This window comes from Pleurodeles waltl, chromosome 6, assembly GCF_031143425.1.
Source record: "Pleurodeles waltl isolate 20211129_DDA chromosome 6, aPleWal1.hap1.20221129, whole genome shotgun sequence".
Classification (NCBI taxonomy): Eukaryota; Metazoa; Chordata; class Amphibia; order Caudata; family Salamandridae; genus Pleurodeles; species Pleurodeles waltl.
Window position 1 is genome coordinate 955,031,906 of NC_090445.1, and position 25,401 is coordinate 955,057,306.

The window sequence follows — 25,401 nt, forward strand, 5'->3', positions numbered from 1 at the left end:
AGAAAAATAGATAGTTTTTATCTGATTAAAAGAGAAACAAAACAATAAAAATCCAATCAGTATCAGTTGAGTTATTCACTCTTATAAAGTGCTTTAAGCAATTTGCATGGTTTAAAACAATGTGGGTAAACTGAGAGGTAGATGCGCTCTTTTTTTTTAAAAAAAGGTTACGGTGAAATCCCTGTCTGCGCTGTTCTCGGTAAAGCAGCCGGACATTGTGGTTTTGAAAAAACCTACAGTGCAGCACAGAGAAATTCTGTTTAGGCTGAGGGGAAGTGATGATCCTGGGTCAGTAGCAAGTAGCATGGTTCTTCTGATGTGCGCCCCAAGAAGGCTCCCGGTCAAGAGGGCAGCTCTCAGTTGAAAAAGCACTGTGGGGCAGCCATGTAGCTCTTCTCTCTCCAGCGAGGGGAAGGTTTCCTCTTACTTGGTCGGGCTGCAGCATTACACGACAAAAACATGCTGACTTTGTGACACCATAAGGCAGTCCAGTGAGCTCCAGTCAGGAAGCGCTTGTCTCAGAGGATAGGTTGTGCACCACTGGGTGATCAGAGGTGCACGGAGAAAGGTCTTTGATGTCCCTGGGACCTTGCGAAGAACAGGGGATAAGCCGACAAGCCCTTAGAGTCACGCAGGGTTTGGTGGTAGTTTTTAAGTCTTCTAGCAGGGCAGATATCAGCAGGCAGCGGGGCAACTCAGTCCAGCAGGGAAGTAGTCAGGCCAAACAAGAAGGCGATCCTTCAGCACAGCAGCTTTTACTCCAATGTAGCTTCTTCCAGGTCCAGAAGTGCACATTCTCAGGGGTCAGAGACCCAGACCTTATACCCCAAAAAGCATGTGATGCAGGGATGAATTCAGAGATTTTCTCTGAAGTACACTGGTCTCCCTTTTAGCCTAGCCCTGGCTGCAGCCTACCAGTGGGAGGTAAATAACCCCTCTGCGTGGGTTCAGGCTGCTACCCGTTGAAGTGTAAGTGTGAGACCTTCCCAACCTCCTCCCCAGGAAGACCCATCAGTATGCAGATGGATACAGATGTAGTTGAGTATTGTATTATGGGTGTCTGTAAGGACTGCACAAGTGTAGCTGTCGCCCAGCCCAGGACAGATGTGTATTGGAGACATGCTGTAGGCATACAGCATAGTGACAGCAGGAAATGCCCACTTTCTAAAAGTGGTATTTCTAAAATAGTAATAATAAATCCACCTTTACCAGTATAGAGGATTAATCATTACCATTCCAGTGATATCAAATATGATGCAGCTACTCCTTTCTGATCAGGAATGACCGCTTTAAAGAATTTTAAGGAATTCCCCATGCTGGTCTTTGAGAGGAGCAGACCTACAGTAATGAAAAATGACTTTGGGAGTTTTTCATTACCAGGACATGTGAAATTTTAAAGTGCATGTCCTGTTTTTTACTTACATGGCACCCTGCTCTATGGAATACCTAGGGCCTACCTTAGAGGTGACATATGTTAGCAAAGAGGAGTTTAAGGCTTGGCAAGAGTTTTTAAATGCCAAGTCGAACTGGCAGTAAAACTGCATACATAGGCTCTGCAGTGGCAGGCCTGAGGCATGTTTACAGTGCTACTTAAGTGGGTGGCACAATCAGTGCTGCAGGCCCACTAGTATCATTTATTTTAGAGGCCCTGTGTATGTGGTATGCCACTTTACAAGGGACTTACAAGTAAATTAAAAATGCCAATTGTGTATACACAAATGTCACCATGTTTAGGGGAGAAGCACATGCACTTTAGCACTGCTTAGCAGTGGTAAAGTGCTCAGAGTCCTAAGACCAACAAAGAGATATAGCTAAAACAGGAGATGAAAGACAAAATGTCTGAGGTAAGACCACCCTAAGGATGCCAGGTATAACACTGCTCTAATGTCTCCTATCTACACCTTTTTGACCACTTGTTTTGACTCTTTCTGCAGAATATCTGAAATGTAATTCTTACACTAGACATATGGGTGTTCACAATACCCTCCTACAAGCTTTGCATGTATTTGCCTCTTAGTAACAAAGGAGCACGTGTTAGCAAACCCAACAAACATTACCACGTAGATGTACCCCAATACTAGTTTGGTACCCAAAAAAGTTTCAGCATGCCTTCATAGCCTTTTTGTTTTAATGCACATTGTGACCTGGGTTGACTCAAAACACTGTATATGTTTGGGATCAAAGGTTATTTTGGAAATTGAGTGATCACTGACTAGTAGATGATTACAAGAGCTTAGACACTGGGCTTGGCAAGATTTGCAGGTGCTGAGTTGCACGTGGGAGGGGTTTACTCACAAAGCCCACTGTTGAATAGTCAGAAATTTGCTCCCATAAGATTGCTTCTGCATCTGGAATAAACGCATAAATGTGTGGGTGGTCACCTAATTTTGCATTGTGGCCAACACAAGTATGTTCATAATCGTACCACAGGAGGGATGAGGGGTTGTTGTATAGGATGTTTGTAATTTGGGAAGTTTTTAGGATGGCCTGGTTCAGGGTGCTCCGACCTTTTTTTTGGGATCTTTAGATGTTTGTTGTTGGAGCACTATATCAATACAAAGAGTCGCCTCTGCATAAGCCCATTGCTCATGGTTGGTTTATTTTCTCGTTTGTCTTGCTTGCTTCTTATTTAATGGCTTTCCTTCATCTTATTGTATTTGTCTCTCCCCTGAAGCTTAGGTGCTTTACAGTGTTTCTGATTGTATAAGTTGTATATTTTCAACCAAGGAACTACTTTGTTCCATTTCTTTCAGTACTCCTGTGGAGTTCATGTGTTTTTTTCTCTCCCCCATGTGCTGTTTACCCCTTCAAATACTCACCCAGAACATTCATATTGCAGTACGCACCAGCTCATCTGTTGCTTCACTTTCATCAACTTTTTATGTTTTGCTTTCCAATCCCAGATGGGTGGCTGCCATCTTAGAAGTGTAGGTTAAAAGTAAAAAAACGTCATGACCCATACATGTGTATGCATGGTGACAGGTGTGTGTGCAAACATCATCTCCCTGAGGCCTGCAATGTGCGCGCTTTTTTGTTTGTAATGGCTTGTTTGCTTGTTTTGCATTGGCAGAAACAAATGTTCAGGTAAGACCTTTCAAAGGGGAAAACCTACTGCCTTGTTTGCTATGCAGCTGCAAGGTAGCAACAGAATTAGTTGTTCATGGTGACTTCTGGGAGGAACACAACAGAATTAGATTGACTCTTAACCAAGTACACTGCTTTATCTCATCAGGCTCCTCAGTCAGAAGTGTGGAAAGGACGTTGTGCATGAGGTCGTAAGTGGTGAGAGGTGCTTGGAGAGGATGCAGTGCTAGGTGGATGACATGAAAGAGTCTGACAACAACTTAACTTTTGCTCTGCACTTGGGCTAATCACGTTTGTCCAAGGAGAGGGATACACAAAGATACGCAGGAGGTAATGATCAGTCCTATGTCGGGGGACTGTGTCAATATGAATTATCAAGATGTCAATATGGGGTTGCAGGAATCTTAGTTGGCATGGCAGGAGGTTGAATAACACAAACAGACTCATGGAATCCATTAGGAGTAGGCAATATTTAATAACTAATTACATTAGATGACAATCCACCTAATTTGTGTTCAGCTGCTTTAGGATTACCCACAAATGCTGCAACGAGATAAGAATGCACAACATAGTTGCAGACATTCGACTGCAGATTCAAATTCGGGACTTCACTGTATACTGCTAGAAATTTAATAAAAAACAAAGGTGACAGGTTGGGAATTCACAAAAAGCTTCAGCAGAGGGAAGAGAATAGTTGAGCCAAACAAGAGTCCATCGTTCCAAATTTCAGGTGAAATCAGTCGGCGATAGAAACCCGCTCAAATGATGCCAAATATAAAATGACTTATAGATATAAGAAAGATCATAAAAACTAACCTCTCAGGTCTAGTGATGAAAAAGCAATATGATACGTTGATGAGAAATTCATCCATTTGTGTGTGAAAAAGAGACCTTTGGACCAAGAAGCAATTGCAAAATTCATACATGAGATGAGATGAGATCTCAAGATTTGTTTCCTTAAAACTGCTGCATTCCCTATTTATGTATGTAATTATATTATATTGCATTCTTCTTCATTCTTTTGAAGCCTGTGATATCAGATATTCTCCTTCACCTTTCATAAATAGACACAATTGCGTAATTTTCTAACCACAGCATCAGTAACGTGATTTAATATTTGGTGATGCTCCCTATGGGAGACATTTACAACTGTTTCGTTACAGGGGATGTTTACTGGAGCGGCTCATCCATGGTAGTGATAAGTCGTTGCTCCCTATGTGAAAGTAAGCCATCACATAGAAAATACATTTTTAATTTTACTGTTTCCTTATGTTCTGTTTTCAATTGAATTCAATGAGAGCCATCATGCCGGATGTTGATGTGGGTTGGTCCAAGCATGATGATTGGCAGCAACCCTTCTCGTTGCAGGGAAATGATGTGCACGTGTCAATCTAACCATTTAGTTTGCCACAGCCAACCCGACATGCATACTCTTCATAACCTGCACTGTGACAGAGCCTACCCCAATCAATCTGGGTGCTGCTGTCATACTGTTCACTAATACAAACAACATTAAAGCAGCATCCGGATTGTCTTGGAAGACCGGCGATGCCGGTACACATCTCTCGTGAGACTGTGGCAGGCATAATAGTGTGCAGGCAGCCTAGAGGTGTGAAGAATAAAATGACAATGTTCCTGTCTCTCGTGTTCAGCATGCACCCCCCATTCACAAGTGCATCCGATGGCACGATACACAAGGAGTGACAAATTATAATGTGGTAGCTAGGGCTGGGGTATAGTCAGTAGCATGGTGGGTTTACTTCAGAAAGATCTGTAGACGTCGTTCACAGAGCAATCTCACTTCTGAACGGCTAGCTTTGCTGCAGATGAGCGAGTCATGTCAGCGTTACTCTTAAAGGCCTAAAGGCTCAGCATGATTAAAGCAAAGCCAGTCATGTATTACTCCCATGGCCCTTGAAGAGTTCATTTTATGCATGACACGACTGCCCCTGCAATGTCACCATTTCAAATGCACAACAATGCTGTTAAGTTGCTGGATGTTCTGATAGGGCACTACTTTGTCTGTTTTTACATTTGAACGCATCTATTAAAGGAAATGGAATGGAAGATCGCATTGCATGACTTTCCTTTTTGTGGATGACCGTGATTCATAAATAATTATACAATTACAAATTTGATCTGTGTTACTTGGCTCCTGCCCACTCGTGTTTTCTTGAATGGTAAATTTACCAGCTTTCTAAACTGTTTGTTAGTTACAACTTCCCTGCCTTTAATAATTACGGGTGTGGCACCGCTTCAGAATTGCATTTTGAATGTTGTGACCAAATGTTTATCAAACTTTGCTGTTAATTACGTGGTTTTGCCTACTATTTTTTATTTTCTCAGACCCACTTTGCCATTTGGTCTTGCTTGCCTCCTTCAATCACGCTGTATAATGTGTCATCAACATTAGCTCCACTTCTTTCAAAAGTCACCAGTCACCACTGTATGTTTAAGACTTGTGTTCCACTCAGGGAACTCAGAGCCATAACCTTTACCCTCGATTAGGAATGCTATGTTAAATGGAGCCCCGTTACAAACCAATAGTTGTACTAGTAACATACTCACAAATGCGTTGGAAAATTATGACGGCTTTGTTTTACTGTGTTTCTGATTGGATGGTTTGTATTAATCCACTGTTTACATTTAGGGAAAACATTTGTTCTTAGAGCACTGCATGAGAGTGCATGTGTTTGTTTGGAGTTTTCTGAAGATAAACATCAGCATGCCAATATTTACCTATGAAAAATGACCCAAAGACTATTGGGACATGCGGATTTTGTTGCAGTAAACAACAAAATCTATGAGTTATTCCCGATTTTATTTAGAAAGTTGTCAATATGTATTGCAGCTGATAAATACCTGTCACCAGGGTATCATTATTTACTGGATGTGATAAATTATGAAACAGTGGCACATGTATTTGAGGTCATTTACTGGATTCTATGTTCTTCAAGGAGATGTGTTAACAGTGTTGCCTGTGGTCCCCATGCATTCTTTATAAGACTACAGATTGGTCTGATAGTCACAATATAGGATTTGCTAACTCGTTTTCTTCTTTTAGCACTGGAAATAACTATTGCTAGTGTGACTCAGATTAGTAATACTTTGTGTACTGACCTGTAGACTATTCATAGTTGGATCAGCTTGTCAGGATTTAACATTGGGGCCTGAGGGGAACAAACTGACCTCAACAGCAAGTGCTTAGCTTGATTAGCTTGACCCTTACATAGAAAATGTCCTCTAAAATGTTTTAACACTTCTCATTTCCTTCTAAGGCCTTCATTGGGACTAGCACGTTAAATTCTAGTGCTGTGATCCACTATAACTGAATTCTGAGTTTTGGGCAAATACAGCAATTCCACCATTTTCCCAAGGCAAAGTTCGGCAGGTCAAACCATCTGAAATAAACTAGTGCAAAAGTGGCCCACAAAAAAGGGACATGCAGATTTTAGTGCAGTACGCACCAAAATCTGACACTTAAGTCTAATGTCTGCAGCCAGAACTCGAAATTGATGATAACTATTACACCAGATAAATTCAGAACAACTGTGCACTATTTATCAAATCTGACCGTGGGCCTAAGGTTTTGAGCCTGCAGGAGATTGTGGTGACAGCGGCATTGAAATGCCTAGCAGAAGTAAAAGATTACACATCGCCAAAGACCTGGTGTCTAGTTATGTGGAAACACATGCCCATTGCCCAGAGGAAACCTTATGGGCCTTTGAAGTAGTTGACCAGATGAGCTATGCCCATGAAGGAAATCCTTACCACAGTGAGAAACCAGTAGGTAGGGGTTACCTGCCCTGAGAGAAGAGCACCTCAAAACTGACCCTGGTAATGCCACCTCTGATTTTGAGTGGTGCCTGCGCTGCAACATAGGCATAGGACAGGAAACCTGGAAAAGACAGACAGATACACGACGCAGAAAGACTAGGTCACCCTTGAGGGGGATTGTGTGTTCGCCGAGGAAGTCCTGGAGTGCCAGTCACCTGTTCAGTCTCAGGTTACAGACCCGGAACATAAAGGCCATCTACAGGGTGCCACAACTGAAAAGTTGGAAGAAAGAGTGAAAGGAGACAGTCTAGAACCTAAGGGTGCCCCCCTGCCACTATGAGAAAGCGAAGAAGCCAGAGAGACCTCATCAGAAAGTGGAGGACTAATTGGAACCAATGGTCCCATATTGGAGCCTCCACTTGGTAGTGAATGGTTGCGGGCTTGATTACCAACACTGACATCTCTTGGAGGCCTCTGTTGGGAGTTACCCTTTTGACCAGAACTTCCTTGAGTTGGGGTCAGATGTCCGACCTAGGGGGCAAAATGAACCGTATACCTTTATTAGCCATAGTGGTACTGTCCACCTATTGGGGTGCATCTGTGTGCAATTTAAGTTTAGTTACCTCACAAGTGAGGTCTACAGGTGAGGGGAAGGATTCCTCATGGACAGTGTTAGTGGCTATGGAAGATGTTGATAGATGGGTACTGATAGGATCAGAGGGTCATAGAATAGGCCACTGCAACAGTACAGGTGGTGAATTGTCCATGTTCTATCGCCTGAGCAGGGAAGCCCATCAAGGGATTGATTAGTCTATCCTAGCTCTTGGCTGGAGGCATTTTGTGTAGGAAGTTTGCCTTTTGTACACAGTCACCCCATCATTTTTGCCTTTTGCTGAACCCTATATTTTTGTTGGTGTTAAACATGTGTGGCTCCCTTTTTAAAAATTATCCAATTGGCATATTCCTAATTGGGATATTTATTTACTGATACGTCCCTTGTATATGGTACAAAATGTACCCAAGGCCTGTAAGTTAACTGTCACTAGGGGGCTGCACAAGCGCTATTGTGCCATTCACCACACTGACAGTGTAAATCATGGCTTCAGGCTTATCACTGTAACCTAACTGTAGCAGTGTAGGAAGTGAAATTTTACCTTGTCAAATTTGATCTACAAAGGCATTTATGCAGTTGGAAAAGGTCCAATTTGCAAAAATAAATTTACATATGAACAGAGCACAAACTATGACTCAGTAACATGTTACCAAATCGTAATTTGTATTTAGCCATTCAGTATTTGGAAGATGTGTGTTTAGGGTGTCCCTTCCAAATACTGAATTGCAGTGGTACTTATGAATGTTTTGTGACCGAATTATGGTTGCAAAACATTAATCTTTTACCAACTACACAAGGTTGGTCGTAACCATTCACAAAAGGGGACCACTTCCCTTTTGTGAATGCTAAAACAAATCATTTTTGAGAACAGGCTGTTGTCCACAGCACCAATGCCTACTCTTAAAAAGTGAAACTTGAACATTTAATTTTTTTAAACACATCCCATTTTCCTTTAAGGAAAACTGGCTATAATCTAAAAAAAAAAAAAACATGCTTTATTAAAAAAACAATCACAGACATGGTGGTCCGCTGACCCCTAGCAGGCCACCATTCCTGTGATGGCTGCAATTAATAATGGGTCACAAATGGCGACCTAACTCATTAATATTCTTGAGGTAGGTCTAATGTGATCCTATTAGGAACTACTAATATTAACCTGTACATTTCTGTGAATTAGAAATTGTGATTTCCTAATTGCAATTCACAAAGAATCGCAATTAGGAACTCACAATCCCTAAATTCTGTAGATATGGCCCTAAGACTCCACACTCTCACAAGTATGTTGTTTATTGTACCTATTGGTACAGCATCAGCCATGATGATGTAACCAGTGGACAATGTTTAAGATGTATACACCTTTATAATTAAGGGCCTAGGATTGACAAAATGGCCGCTCAAAATAGCATTTGTCACAATCCTAAAACAAGCCAGTCATACCTTTAAAATTGTCTCTCAAAGTAATTGCCTTCTTGCATTGAGTGGGCAAAACCAAACCTCAGCTCCTACACATGATACTTGTGTATCCTTGTCTATCACTCGGATCCCCATGACTTAGTAACACCCAATTTTCCATCCCAGGCAACAAATCATTCACTAAAGCAGCAATCTTCAAATGCCTTGCCTACACCAACTCCCTTGTCAAGTCGAAACTGCCCATATCAAACACAAAGAAAAGCCTGTTTAAGTCAAAGTTAATAGTTTCCAACACTAAAAGCGCGATATGACTACCAAAGTGTATAAAAAGTGATTGTTCCCCACCCATAGAGTTAGGGATATTGGGGTTTTTTACAGCTCCAGAAGTGCGGCAATAACAAGGAACCGCCCTAGAGTATTTAGGAGTTCTAGTGGAATCATTAATTCTGGCATTTTATTCCCCCCCAGTAAACCCTCATTCTCCTCCACAGTTTCACTTTGTGATTTTGGCTGCGGGGTGCCTCCTGTGTTTCCATGGACTGCGCAATTCCCGACTAGGCTGGTAACCCATAGGTTGTGTGAAGGCGTAAATGCTGATAAAATCCGCCCAAATCTTCCTCACTCTATCTGCATCACAGCTGTAAACGTTTTCATCCTCCATTTCATTCCTGATAGCCTGATATTAAAAAGCCTTTCACAGCTGAAACTACCCTAGAAGCTGGTAGCAAATGTAAATACATAAACGCTGTTTGTGAACTGTAATAGCACTGCTTTTAAAATATTGTAATCCTTCTTTTTTTAGATGCGAGACTGAGGAAAAAAAAGAAACGCATTGCATAAAGAGGTTTTATCTCAAGAACAGTTTTTATCATTAGAATAACTGTGATTTAGTTAGAATCCATTATTAACATGTCACTATTTTACATCGCTTAAGGAGGAATCTAGCCTACTTGTTGTTAGTATGTGTTAAATACTGTTGCAAGCTTGACATTCATTTCATTTGTAAATATATTTTAACGGAATTTGTTGGTGTTTGGTAGCTAATGATGTGTAAGAAAGTTCTGTGTAAATAGAGTTTTAAGCATCATATCGAAACTCAAACTAAACGGTGCCTCATAAAGATATTTGGCCTAATTCACAAAAAGCAGTAAATCTCATCTGCACTCCCATAAATCCTTCTTCAAACGCGTGCAAGTTTACTATTTTTGGAATTCATTGAGATTACCCATCATGCACCTGGAAAAATGAGCCATTCCCGCTTTCTAGGTCAACTGCTGGGAATGTTAAGTGACACTCTTAGACAGCGCTACCCCCAAAATGTGTACGGTGCCACTCTGCATTGGGGAAAGACTTTCCTCGTGTCATTTTGCACATTTCCCCTTTTTTTCACAAGGAAAATATTTTCAGTGTTCACTTCTTCTTCCCTCCATAGAAGGGGATTTACTCCTTCCCTTTGAAAAAGCACATTTATGTTCATTTCTAGAGTGGAAGAGGGTATTTAGCAAATGCTCGCAAACTCACAAGGCAAGCCACGGATTTATCTACTGACTTCTGACCCCGTGTATGAAGTTTACTCCTGCGTAATTGTGCGCAAATTATGGAATACAATTATGGTAGAGTAAATGGTTTTGGGACTACTAAATCCTTTTGTGGATACCAAATAGGGTTGAAATGCCTTAATTTTAAACCATAAACATAATTTGTTTTATCAAAAACGACCTTACAAATCGGGCGTATTGAATTTCCTCAGTTTAACATAAGTATTTTTCACATAATATAGTCACAGCCTATCTATTAGCATGTCCAGACAGTACACTTGATTTAATGTATAGAGCAATTTCATAATTCAATGTTACTGAATTCTACAAGTTCATAAGGGCTCACCCAATCGTGCCCAACTCCAAATCCGGATGTAATCTTGGATACAGTTCCCTTTGGAAGATGTAGTTCGAAGATGACAAATCAGTCCTCAATAACATAGGGACACATCTGTTTTCTTCAATCAGAATTTGATCGTGCTTGTCATAACCCCTAGTCTATGTAGTTTAAGTAGCTAAAGGCATTGTTTTTAGTTTGAAAATTCTTATGATACCCACTAATTTAACCCCCTACTTGTGTTCAAATAATACTATTATTGCATTATTGTCTTGTACAATAGACATATATATTGTAGTGTGTAGATATGCCAATTTTAAATTGCTGGATTAAAAGCCACCTTGTATGCAAAGGGATTGCCCTGTTAATAGAGTTTTGGTTTTATTTTTGAGAGTGCCTCCAACATTTCTGGGAAATTAAGTGTTAATGCTATGAAACAAGGAAGCCCTGGAACCCATGGAGTTGGCTTTGATGACTTGGCCTGCCTACTTTACTTCTGCAGAGTGGTGCCGGGAGCTCAGGGGAGTCACTATTTATTCAAATTCCACATACGTTCCTCACCAGCCACCACTCCCCTGGTCAATGAGGAAGGATGGCATTTTTTCAGGTTTGGTTTGCACAGCATGCACATCACCGCTAAGACTATTGAAAAGTAGAAAGAGCGTGCAAAAACAGCCCTCCTTGTCACTTAACCTTCACCAGATGGACACTGTGCTAACAGTAAACTATGTATCCAGACATAGGTGTTAAGCATGGAGGATACATTGGTCCCATGAGGACTAGGCCCTTGCCAGATTTTAGGTCGTTCTCACAAGATACAACTACATACAGTTAAACACTTGGGATACATTTAGTTTGTGGTTGTCCTGAAACGTGTGCATAGTCCTAGGCATCAGGGATCAACTTTGGAAAACCATTATGTTTGAGGAAATTGGTTGTGAAAATTAATTAGCTTCTCATGCAGATGTTTGAAGTCTGTTGACCTGTATGCTCCCTAACATTTCCATATGGGAATAATGCATCCAGAATTTAAAATGTTTCCCATGTAACATGTCAAATCTTTAGATAAGGACATACATACAATCTAGATTTGAAGAGCTTTTGTTTCTTGTTCAGAATCTACTCTCTCGGAGTTGGTCTGTGCCAGAAATGACTTATAGAGCATTCAATGTGCCATTAATGTTCAGGCTGTCATGCCTTGTTGGGGGACTAGCAAGCAATGATCCCTGTAAAGATGTAACTTAGCTTGAAAAGAAGATGAAATTACATTATTTTACCGGTATAGTGGACAAAATGATAATATGCCACAGATGTCCATCCTTAAATTAGGTTCTGCCAACAGATATGAATTGGTATGCCTTGGCAAATAAGACAGCTACTGTGTAGAAGATCAATGGGATTTCGCTTGCTATCTTACATTAAGCACACACCCTGTGAAAGCAGCTGGGAGAGTGAGACTGGTACCAAAGCCTTTTGTGCTGCCAATTAGTCATTTAACTCCTGGATAGAACTTAAACAAATTGTGATTAGTCTCTGATTATTTACAAAAAAAAACATCAAGTTAAATACACATAAAACTGTGCAGAAAGATTTGTATGCAATTAGTGTAACTTAAGAAAATGCAATAAATCTGCTTTGACCTTGTCATGAGTTATGGCTGAGTTCCATCACTGCCTAAATACAACGCATAGAAAGGCAAACAAGTGCAGACTTGGCTCATTTTTGGTAGCTTGATCTGTAACGTAAGGCACTCCCTTGAGAAAATGCGCGAGAAGTTGTGTGTAACAAGCTACCTAAACAACAATTAGAGCTGAAGAAATAAAGTACTGAAATGCTTTATTCGAGTATAAATTAAACTTTTGAAATGCAGTTGGAAATATAAAGCAGAAATTAAGAAAAATGGATTAGGCGTTCAGCGTTTGTGGAAATGATACCAATGAAATTAATCAGAAAAACCACAGGAGCAAATCCAATGAAACTGTGACAGAAGATGGAAAATGTTTATTTGTCTTCATGGGCCATGACTAGGCCCTAGATGCCAAATTAGGCTGCTCTGCAAGTGCACACTATCAAACTGAAAGGGTGTTACACTGCTCAATATCTTTTTTTTTGCTGATACTTTTATGCTACATAAATCTCAACAGCTGCAGCCCAAATTTAAGAAGGGCAATATAAACTCATATACAGTAGTTCTGTGCCTTGGTGAGCCACTGAACTGAAGAAGACAATGCACTGGGGAACCAACAGTGTCCAATGCTCACCAGATGTGTCTGCGATCTTCCTCACGCGGTGAGTGTGTTTCTCATAGATCAATAGGGGTGTGTCTCTGCTCAAGGGCTGCTGCTTAAAGGGTTTATCAATTTAGAGCCAATAACCTCAACCTGTGGTATTCAGAAATGGCTTTGTAGTGGTCTGAAATATTTACAGTGGGATGTCAACCACCCCCTAAAAAGGTGGTTTCATTTTTGTCAGACAGATGCTGCTGAGCCCACTCGGTTCACATCATGAACACCCACAAAAAATAAAAATGTTTAATTAAACTTAGTGTTGAGTGGTGAGATAGTGTTAAATCAAGGCATTCCATATTCTTTTTGACTGGTTCCAGTGACACTGATCCTCCTGGAAGAATTTTATAGGGGTCTTCCTGAGTCACTACATGCCTTGCATCTTCTCAGCAGCACCCATTTAGCTCAGAATTCTTATAACTGGTCACTGTTTTCCATTGCATCTGTTTAGTTTCAGTTTGCCAGAAGCTTAGGGAGAGAGTTCCCAATAGGCAAACAGGCCATACCAAGCAGACATAAGACCTTCCATTACAGGGTCGGCCAGTTGATAGTCTCCCACAATTCTTTTATGAATTCCGTATAGTAAGAATTCAGGCCAGATGCTAAAGTGTTTTCAGTTTGCCTCTGGCAGTCAAGCAGGGATTGCTCTGAGCCGCTGCATAGTAAGTGTTCTTATATTTTCTTTTTCTCATCATATTCCAAAGGTTCAGTAGTCTGATTGTGGTTTCTTAAAGGATGAAACTAGCGTATCCCTCAAAAATCCCTAAAAAGAGACCCCATCATCATTGCTTATATTTCTCCAACACTGTAATGAATGTTCTACTTTGGAGCAGTCACCTATTGCAGGGAAACCTTCGGACAGCCACTTATATTTTACTTTCACTTGACAAATTTTTTTTTGGGTTGGATCTCTCTTTATCTCATAACCCCACACCTTAGAATCTTGCCCTGCCAAATTAAGGACTGTGGCATGCACTGACAGCAGAAGGAAGATCCTTTTCCTATCTTGCAAACCGGACATGGAACATGCTACCTCTCGAGCTCAGGCAGGCTGCATCACTGAAACAGTTCTGGAAGGAACTCAAGACCTGGCTCTTCGATTGAGCAGCATGCCCACAACCAGTGCCATGAGACCCTACAGGTGATTAGCTGTCCTTTAATAATCACTGATTGGTTGATTGTCAGCACCAGAGGCAGGGTTTTTCCTAAAGAGGAAGAGTCACTGGGAGCGCAGGAGATGCACAAGCTGGACATGTATTGTGGTACTGTCGTTCATACATTGCTGTAGGTCTAAGCTTAGCCAAGGAAATCCTAACCAATATTTTCCTCTGCCATTTATTTCTGTCATGTTCCACCATGACTTACTCACCCATTGGACACTTTTCTTTATATTGGGAAAAATTATCCTTCTTCCCTCAACACAATTACACACATGTACCTGGTCCTGGATGGTTTGAACCAGCCAAAGATAGCTTAATGCTAATCTCATATTGATAGTTGACACAAGGTTCTGCCTTGTGACCTGATGCTAAGTCGGGTAGCCACACAGTAGCACACTGGGAGGGAAGGTTAGACTATTTTAGTGAGAATATATTGCTGAGGCCTGAAAGTATATGTCAGACACAGTTACCTGTATCCTTAAATGCTTCTGTTATGTAGGCTCTCACTGAGAACCACTAGTGTAACTACTAGACTCTAAATAGGTTTATTCAATTCTACGATGTAGCAACAGTGGGTAACAAAGGCTGTTTGCTCCAATTGATATGTCATAAAGGAACTTCAGGCTGCTCTAACAGGGCTCTTTGAGGGCCTGTCAGTGCAACACTAGCTCTCTGCTCCATTGGTGAGCAGAGAACACAGCTTCAGGAGGGATGGGGAGGGAAGGCACAGGGAGCAGTGGGGTTTAGTGGCAGGAGGCCAGCTACTTATTTTTACATTTGAGATAGGAAGGAGAGACAATGTTATGTAGGGCCCCTCATTACCCCTCTGCACCTGTGTAGAAGTTCAAAGCATGGCCAGATGATTTGGGGGGGGGCTATACTTGCTATAAAATTATATATTGGTAAAAAGTGAACAATGGTAATGTCTTTCAGCTCGGAGTTCATAGTGACACAATAGACAACTCAAGCTTCGCTTAGTTTGTTATTTGATGTAATTCTGAACCCCTTGGTGAACAACATGACCATTATTCATTCTTACCCATCTATAACTCTGTCATGGACATGGTGTGATATCAAGAGGACTTGGCCAACATGTGCCATACTTAGCACGTTATTTATAATCTCACTTGTGGCCCAACCTATTAGTAAACTGCTTGATCTGGGTGAGATGAAGTCCTAATTGAGCTTTAGTTACAACTGTAAATCATAGGTTAAACTTAAGATGAAAGTTTAGAGAGATGCACTATTTACTCTGCAATACAGTTACCAATGCAATTTTAAGGCATTTTGAGAAAGAACACTTTAAAGTCTCTTATCTTGGGCTTTAGTGGTATTGCAAGTGCTGTTCTAATCAAGCACCGTGCTTAATAACTGTTGTGAGTAAAAAGAAAATTTACAAAGCGAAAGTGTTCTTTTGCTAGAAGGGTTTGTATAATAGCATCTATAGAGTCAAACACCACTCACAATGTTTCAATTTAAAGGCACACTGTATAATGAAGGTAATTATCCTTTGGAAGATTTTCATGAATGATACTTTTGTAACTATTTGATAGTTACCATCTCTTTAACCGATTCTTCATCAATGTAGTTTATTATTCTTCTAGCTCGGAAAGTCCTGCTACCTGACGCTTCTTCTCCAATTATACTTAGTAGTTTTCAAATACAGAGGGTGCCTCCTATCTTGTCAACACTTTGCCAATACAAACCTGTATCTGGCTGAAGAACATTCACAATGTTGTGAAGTTTATGTATTGAAAACTGCTTTAATGCACAATCTGTTGTTCAACTGAAGTGCATTGCTTATTAATTACATACTTTTTTGTAGGCAGGGAGGTTGTCTTCAGCCTGAGACATTTATTATGCTAGTGTGTGCAATAGATTGTTTATTACATTAATTTCAGTAAACCCCCATACACTGCTTACCTACATGTCAATATTATAGTTTAATTTCAAAGAGCGAAACTGGAAATCAGTGCCATCACTTGAATTCTAGCCTCTATCAATATACCACATATCTGTGTTTGTGGTGTTCCACAGGGGTCCTCGTGTGTCCACATAATCTATGATCAGCTTCTTTCTGACCTCATCGCCTCTCAAGGCGTTGCATTTCAATGTGTCACATTTTATGCATATTTACCAAGAGCTAAGTTATTCTACTCAGGACCACCTGCATTGTTTCATGTAGGCATGTTCACCTTGAGAAGTCGGATTGGTAGCAATTGGTGGAAGATGAGCTTGAATAGAACTGCTGCTATTGGAGTGGGGCTGTGAGGATGTCAACTGTCCCTGGATTTAGAAAGAAACGTTGGGCATGTACCCTACACCAGAGCTCAGAGTCATAAATGTAGCCTCTAAATTGACAGCAGATTTTCTCTGGGTGTTCAAATGAAATATTGCCTTCTTGCTTTCACCATCTCTTCCAAGGTTGTCTGTGGCCACATTAGCTGTGATATGATTGTGCCTAAACTATTGACGTTCTTTGCAAGTGGGTGCTTCATCAAATCTATTATAGCAATTATAGCTTGCTCAAAATCTAGCTATCAGATAGAGTAGGAAGCCAATCCTATAACACTCCACCTCAGAGCTTTGAACTTGGCTGCCACTCAAATACAGAGTGAAGTTGAAAACAATTCTCGGATGCATCAGTCTCTGTGTGGAATTGCCTTCTATTTTTTTATAAAATCAGCAATGAGTTATATTTCCTGAGGCAGGCTCTGACATGTACCTAGAAACACTTGCTTACGGTACCTTCATTTTAAGAAAAAGATAATCAAGTAAGATTGCTTTTGGCCTTAGTCGTTTACCTTTGGAATAGATTTTTATTGCATTGTGTACTCCACGGGACCTAGTTCAGTTTTATAGTCTCAAAATTATCTACTTTTCCTAGTCAGGACAGCCTTAGTGCAGACCCCACAAAAGACCCATTCAACCTTAAGGTGGATGTGCACTATTGACACACAGAGTAAGGGCTATATATATGTTGCTGCAGCATCCTTGTAGAGAGTAACATTGGGTTTTTAGCAAAGGTGGTTTAGATCTCTAAACGTGGTTCAGTTTATCATGGGAACACCTTATTTGTGGCCAAGACTTCAACTTTAAAAGTCAACACCTTCTAACTCTTACGTTCCTCATTTATTGAACAGCATGTATTACATGATTAGACTTGTGGTAAAAACTTTGAAGTATGAATGCTTCAAAACATGTTAATCAAGGCTAGGTCTTCAAAATAAATTCATTTCATAGAGTGTAAAGAAATATGGGTTTGAATCCCAATGCTTTTGCTGGGACTTGACTTACTCCAGTACCACTCTTGACATATTCCTGAATTACAGGACTAAGGGCTTGATTTAAAGTTTAATGGTTGGGTTACTCTGTCACAAATGCGACGGATATCCCACCCGCCATATTATGATTTCCATAGGATAGAACGGTATTGTAATATGGCTGACGTATAGCCGTCACGTTTGTGACATAGTAACTCCATCCAGCAAACTCTGAATTGGGCCCTAAGCCATCAGTAAGGCAGGAGTACTCCTGCCTTACTCTTCAAATTCAAGAGCAAGGCAAGAGAATCTTAAATGCAAGTCACAGCAAAATCTTTGTGAATCGCCCCCATTGTTTTTAAATATCTTGTTCTCTCCCTTATATCCTAGTGATTATTTTTACAGAAACGTTCAGTTAACAAATCTGGCAACCACTGCTGGTATATGTAGGTATCTGGAAGTTGGGTGCCTTTTTCTTCTTGAACACCTGCAGTCTTCTTCTGAGTTTTATGGAGAGCGTATGTAGTCAGTAATTTTCAGTGCCCGGTGTAACAACGTCATGTGTTTTGACTGATTTAAATATATTAGCCACATACCCTTTAGCCAAAGGACATCCTCCTCACTTTGTGGCATATTCACATATTTAGTAGAATGGAACGGCCATCTGGCTTGATCAGAATGCAGTTTAATTACCAGACCAAGGCTTGAGAGGCATGGACTAGAATAGACAACCTTAGAGGTACAGGAGAGGGGTTGTCTGCACCGGCATATGATGGCGCGTTGATCTGGCCTTTCCTGCAGCTTTGCCCATAAGTGAGGTGAGTCCCTGCAACATGTCATTGGCCAGTTGCATCATCAACAGTTTTACAATAGCAAGGAATTCACTAGATAAGGCTCCTAACATCTGAACCATTAAACTCCCTCACATATGGAGCTTGGCAAATTATTTGTTTTGACCACTTAGCCCTTAGATTTTTTTTCTCTGTACAACAACTTGCTTGGACCAATTTATGAATTTCTACATTTCAATCCCTCAACTCTCATACCCATGTATACTTGAGTCAATTTGAGAAAATGCGAATGGCTCATATGTAAAATACTGGTTTCTTCTGATGGTCACAGAAGGGTCAAAGAAGCAAGTCATCCTTATAATCAAGACATATTTCTTTTCCTGAAGGACATCAAACCAACTTAAGAATACTGACCATTGAAAAATAATTCACATCACCTACAAGTGCCCCCCACCCCATATGATGATTATCACACTAACAATAATGCAGTGACTTAAGGATGCCAGAAGCTGCTTTTAGGTATAAAAACTTTGCTTTATATCTAGTGTAGTTTACCACTTAGATACTAGAGACCTATGTGTACTTTATCTGTAGCTAACATTGTACCACATATTTAGGTGTTCAGTGAAAAAGGCTGTAAAATGAAAAATTTCTGAAGGCACCTCTAATATGACGCAGGATCCTATGCGATATTTACATGGGGCACATAAGATTTTACTATATTTTGAGTAAAATAGAAATAAGCTGTAATATAGGTCTCTCTGTATATGAGGTAGCAAATGCAACACCATCATGCCCATAGGCGGTTACACTGTAGCAGTATAGTAGTAAGCAGTGAGACATGTCCTTCACCAGAGTTCTTAATATGTGTTTATTAAAACATACTAAGGCCCTAATTATGAGAGGGTTGGTGTTTTCCGCTGGGGAAGGAATTACCAGTTGGGTGTTATCTACTGCATATGGTAATTATCGGGTAGAGTAACTAACCCACCATTCATGCAGTTTCAACAGTTCAAATCTGCTGGAATTTAACATGGGAGAAGTGTACATCATTCTCCATACTGTGGGATTTATCGCACCTGATAAATAACGTACTCCATTTCAGTGGCGTAACAAAACTTGAGGCCCCCCCCTGCAAAATACATGCCCACCGTGCACAGTATCTGGACCCAGACAGGGGCCTGTGCACAGTGTACTGTACTGTGGGGGCACTCTGGAGGTCAGGCCCCCCCGCACCGTGTCAGCTAGGGGGGCCTTTGTTATGCCACTGCTCCATTTATCTTGTGCAATTAAAAGCACCTGGATTCCAACAAACTCTGTATGAGGGCCTTAGTGTCTGTGAGTATATAACTCCTCTCTCAGTCTATAAAGTGCACAAAATATTGCTTCTTATTGTAACCACATTATTTGCAGCCTGAGGCAGCTAAAGACCAGCAGCATGTTTAGCCTTCCTAAAATATGTTTTTCATTTCTGTTTTTGCAGATGTGCAGGGAATATCTTATCCTGCAAAACTTAAGCAGCAAGCACATTTTGGCAGAGTTGAGTAAATGTGCTCGCCAGGTATGACTTTCTCTCAGCGTATCACGAGTATTAAATAAATTTGTTTTTAATGATTAATGTATTAAATGCTGTGAATGCTTTCCAGTTTGTCTATTTAGTGTCAGCATGACACATTATTTATCCATTTATGGGTGCATTTTATGTTTCATAAATTGCTCAGAATTATTAAAACGTTAATGTCACACTTAAAATAGGATTATTGGAGCCATGGGTTACATAAATTCATATGATATAATTTGAATCAGATTCATTATAGGCCATAACAGGACGCTAATGAGATTTCATCAAAGGATATGTACCATATGAACTGCACAAAGAAGTATTACACTAATAATGTCTAATTCTCTGTGCTTTTCCTTGCAGATGTTCAAGGCCTGTGTTAGATTATTAGGACTTTAACATAGGATTTTAGGATAAGTAACACCTTAGGAAAACTGCATGCATATTTACAGTTACTCTACTAGGGCCGTGGATATAAGTGGCACATTTATCACACATGATAAAAACAGACTGTTGTGTGGCAGAATTTATTGGGTGCAATAAATGACACCCAGTTACAAGTTTTTAGAAAGAGCAAAATGTCAGACATGATTGTTTATGTGCGGGAAGGTGTCTTTTCCCGCACATAAACAATCATTTCAGAATTACTCTTTGGCACGTCTGTGTGTGTTGCATTCTGCACACACAGAAGTAGCAAACCGCCATTAGAGATTGTTTATGTGCAGGAAGGGACACCTTCCCACACATAAATAATCAAACCCCTCAACGCAGACATCATTGCAAGATGGTGCAAGGATGCGTGCGTTGGCGCTAGGGAGCTCAATTTAGCACCAGCACAGGGGCAACACAGGGGTGTGCCGTATTCAATTAAATACGGCACATCCGTGTGCTGTGAAAATGATGGAGCGCAGCGCTGCCAATCTTGTAAGCAAAAAACTGTGCAATAAACTGAGCCACTCCGATTCCCACCGACCACGCACACATGCAACCTAGGATTCATCTTGGATTCCTCATTATCCATGGGATGTTGGGCCTTTTTTTCCCATGGCCAATTCCTTCAAACGCCACTGGAGGCTGTCCAGCTGGGTTCTTCTTGTTGGAGATGGTGCAAGTGGAACTCTGAAAACCTGTTGCTGTCAGGAAGTCCACTCCTTCACTTCTTGAAGCAAGGCAAAGTCCTTAGGTCTGTAGTTTCTCAGTGTGCAGCAAGTGCAGTCATCCAGAGTGCAGTATTTTGGAGTACATACCAGGGTTCCAACAGTGCAGTCCTTATTTTTCTTGTAGTTTCAGACAGTGATCTGAGTTGCTGGATGACTCTCCCATATTTATCCATGCTCTCGGGCTGGCAAGGAGGAGAGCACCCCTGACCAATAAGGTGCAGTGTGCCACCCTCTGGGGTGACCACTTCCTGCAAAGTGTGCAAAAATCTATCCCAGAAAGCACTATTCTTTCAAAATCCAAAATGGAGATTCTCTCTCCTGGAGGATAAGATCTTGCTAAGCCATCCCACTGTATAAATTTCCTTAACTCTCCCCTTCCAGCCCTTCTTCTAATCTAATTACTGGGGCTCCCATTTGACTGAGGTGGCAGCAAGTGGGTTTGAGCCTGTGTCCTGTCCTAACTGTAATTCCCTCTTTGAAGATTAGTTTGGTTACCTAGCCCTCTTTCTGCCTTTTGCTCTTCAGCTTGCAGATCACCACCCACCAGATGTCCCTTTGTCTCAATGCAGGCCACTTCACACCTTTAACAGTGGCAGGTTGTTGGATTTATTGTAGCTATTAATTTGATATCTGACATATTTAGCTCTTTCCTATTAAAAATAAGATGTTATTATTTTAAAATAAAGCCTTCCAAAGTTAGCTTATGGAGCTAGTGCACTCCAATGGTGAAAATGACATTGGCAGCTTTTCCCTCACCAGGGCTTATAAAATATCTTCTATAATGTCCCTGCTTATAGTTACGAGGCACCTTACCCCTGAGGCACCCTACAGGAGACCTTACGGGGGACATACATGTACAAAGTAAGGTAGTTTAAGACTTTGCAATTACTTTTAATTCTAAAGGCAAATGTGGGTATAGTGTACTTTTAAAAGCAGCCTGCAAAGCAGGGCTGCCTTTAAAATTACAGCAGGCACCACAGCAATGCACACGTAAGTACATTAAATATACTGGGCCTCTAAACCTACATGCCCTACCATACACCAGGGACTTACCGGTAGGTTGTCAGAGTCAATTATAATTACACCTAATTTGCATATACCTTTTAAACAGAGCACTGGCCCTGGGTCTAATTAGCAAAGCCCAGGGTACAGTCAGAGTCCGAAACCACCATTGTCAATAAAAAAATGGGAGTAATCAGGGCAAAAAGGATGACTTTCTCACAGATTGTGACTGTACTTGTGAAGGGCTCACACACCTCTCAAACAACAACCCAGTTTCTCACATTCACCATTATCAATCCTGCAATTCAGTTCTATGTAAGGTAGGGTGTGTGCGTTACCGATCTGTGAATGTTCCATAGTCAAACCTATAAAATTGTCAAGTACCAGATCCAAGTGCTGGAGTGCACTTTGCATTTTCCCACTGAGCAAAAAGGCCACTGTCTCTACCTCGGAGGCATAGAATGTACGTTGTGTACTAACACAAATGTAGTGATGCTCAACGGGAAGGTTGAAATGCATGATTCATTCCAGTGTGGTTTGAACACGTGGTGGTTGTGCTGAACATAACTACACTCTGTCGTATACGTATACGGAGGTAAAGCTGAGCCATAAAGACTGCACAGCACCTGTGAACTATGAAGAAGAACTCTGAGTTCTATGAAAGTAACACTCTGTGGGTTTCTGGTGGCCCGCTGAAAATCATTGCCGAAAAATGGGGTGGCATCTTTCAGAAGAAAGGCAGCAGACACGTGGCAGAGGATCCAGAGATGAGCCTTTTATTCAAGTAAGTTAAATGAAGTGGACCATCCAGTGTGCACTGGCCTATTCAAAATCTAATATTCCAGGAATACGCAGTGAAAGAACTTTTCCACTTAAAATTCTAACATGAAATGTCATGCTGCCTTACGTGGCCAAAGATGCTAAAGCTTCTCATTTAGATTACAGGAGGCCAAACAAGTGACAAATAGATGTCTGACTGGAGCAACAGTGAAATAAAAACGATTTTACACCGACTTAGAACAATGGCATATGTATTTGAATAGAGGTAACCTCCTTGTAATTTCATGCAAAACCCCAGCAAACATGACAAATATTATTCTTATGCAACCACAAAGTGCTCATCTTGTTTTTCTTGGCCTTATGACTGTTCACTTTACCACTGCTAACCAGTGCTAAAGTGCATGTGTTCTTTCCTATAAACATAAGGAAATTGGAGTAAATTGATTTGGCCCATTAAATTTTCTTGTAAGTCCCTAGTAAAGTGGTACAACATGTGCCAAGAGTCTGTAAATTAAATGCTAATAGTGGGCCTGCAGCATCCATTGTGCTACCAACGTAAGTAGCCCTTATAAACATGTCTATGTGTGCCATTGAACTTCCATTTCAACCTTTAAATATAAACCTTTTGCTAGGCATAAACCTTGCTTTTTAATTCACATAAGTCACACCTAGGGTATGCCCTTAACCTAAACTGCCCATAGGACAGGGTGCAGTGTATTTGGAAAGTTGGGCACATGCTTTTCTCTTTTACCTGCCCTGGTCATGAAAAACTCTCAAATTTGTTTTTCACTACTGCAAGGTCTACCTCTGTGTTGGACATGGCCCTTTTTAGGGGATTTCCCTAAAACGTTTTGCTTTTTCCTCCCAGTTTTTGCTGAATCTCTCTGCATGGCCTTAGGACTCTGGTCACTTTCCCTCTGTACTGCAGTGGAAAAGTGCATGCACCCTTCGTACTCATGCTAGGAATCTATGTGATTCGTTGAGGTGCCATACCCAGGAGTGCCCTGTAAAAGGGTACACCACATGCCCAGGTACAACCCTGGCCACTAGTGGGACCTTACACTGAGTGTGCCATCCACCATAGTAGCCTGACCACCATGTATTAGGCCTGATAGTGCAGGCCTGTGGAGGCGCAGGCATGCCTATGCTCAGGGTGGCATGTTCCTCACTGTGGCCAATTCCACTGCTCCTAGGGCACCCCTTGGAGGGCAGAGCAGGTGATAGATAGAAGGCAGGACAGGTACACATGGGTGTCCTATGCCCTGGTAGGGAAGAACACCCATAAGGGTTTCTGTACCCAGGAGTTCTGTTTTTCCCTGAGGTTTTCTGATTCTCTTTGGTTGGCCTTCGGGCCCTGGATGCTTTTCCACTGTCAGTACATATGTCAGGAAGTGGCACTTACTGATGTGCGCACACTTGCGCCATGGTGCTTTGATATATCCAGAGCCAGGCCCAGGCTGTGTGCACTTGCGCAGTGAGGATCTCATATATATACTGGCCGTGGCCCAGCTGGCCAGTATGTGCACATTTGCACATTGGTGTTGTCATATAGTGAGCTTGGCTTAGCTTGCCTTTTTCTGAACACTTGCACATTGATGTTTTCATATGTGTTTTGAGCTTGAACAACGTGCCAATATGAGCACAATTGAACATTAATGTTTTCATATATATACTGAGGCTGTCACATCAGGCCTTTATGGGCACATTTGCACCTTTGTGGTGCTCTCAAAGTTTGTGTTCAGCCTGCCCCTGCAGGCTTGTACATGCGCCAGGGCACATGTGCCCAGGGAGTGAAGAATACCCATGTGTGTTTTCACTACCATTGAGAGCTGCTTTGCCCTTACGTTAATTTGGGGGAAAGTTTATATTTAATCCCGGCTACAATAGTGAATTGCAGTGGAGCAGCCGCATAATGTTTACTATCATTGATTTCACAATGACAAACCCTTTCCATTGGTAACAATGGCTTTGTCAATAACATCTTAGAAATGCCACTTCTAGAAAATGAGCATTTCCATGTTCTAAAATCATTTTTGTGTGCTTTTTTAATTCAAGCTTCTTTCCATTGGGGACTGGAGGTAAACACATCTGGACATTCCCCAGCGACAGCTATAAAGCTTAGGCAACTTGAACAACTGACCTCTGCCATTTGAGGGCCTGACTGGAAAGATTGGAGAGAGAGGTTTTGGCACTTGGCCTCTTGGAGCCATATCATGGCACCACTAAAGATTAAGATCTGCATTCTATGGCCCCATGGCAGAGAGGACTAACATTTAGGGGAAACATCTGTGGTTCAAATAGGAACCCTTTGAACATCCCCAACTTCAAAGGCACACTTCAGTATTACTAGGGGTATCACACTTCAGTAACTCAGAGATACACTTGCAGGAATGTGGGCCGGAAACCCTGAACTGTGTGGTGGACACTGCCAGAGGAACCTGTTGTGCACAGGTGCATTTACTGCCCAAGGAGGGGATTGTGCAACACTTCCTGGCTGACCTGTGCACACTGCTGTGTCATCTGGAGAGAGTTGCCTTCCTACACATTTACGTCATCTGCTGAATTTCACCTGGTAGCAGCAGTGTGAACGTAGAACTAAGTATTGCACCTTGAGACTACATTTGCCTGGTGCGGTGC

General features: G+C 41.3%; 1 protein-coding gene across 1 annotated transcript in view; it reads left to right on the forward strand.

Annotated features, from left to right (window-relative positions):
* KNDC1 (kinase non-catalytic C-lobe domain containing 1) overlaps nt 1-25,401 on the forward strand; it is a 523,355-nt gene that overhangs the window by 274,538 nt on the left and 223,416 nt on the right. Inside the window, exon 11 of the mRNA XM_069239773.1 lies at nt 19,745-19,822. Within this exon, the coding sequence (XP_069095874.1) occupies nt 19,745-19,822 (78 nt within the window). The remainder of the gene's footprint in view (nt 1-19,744; nt 19,823-25,401) is intronic.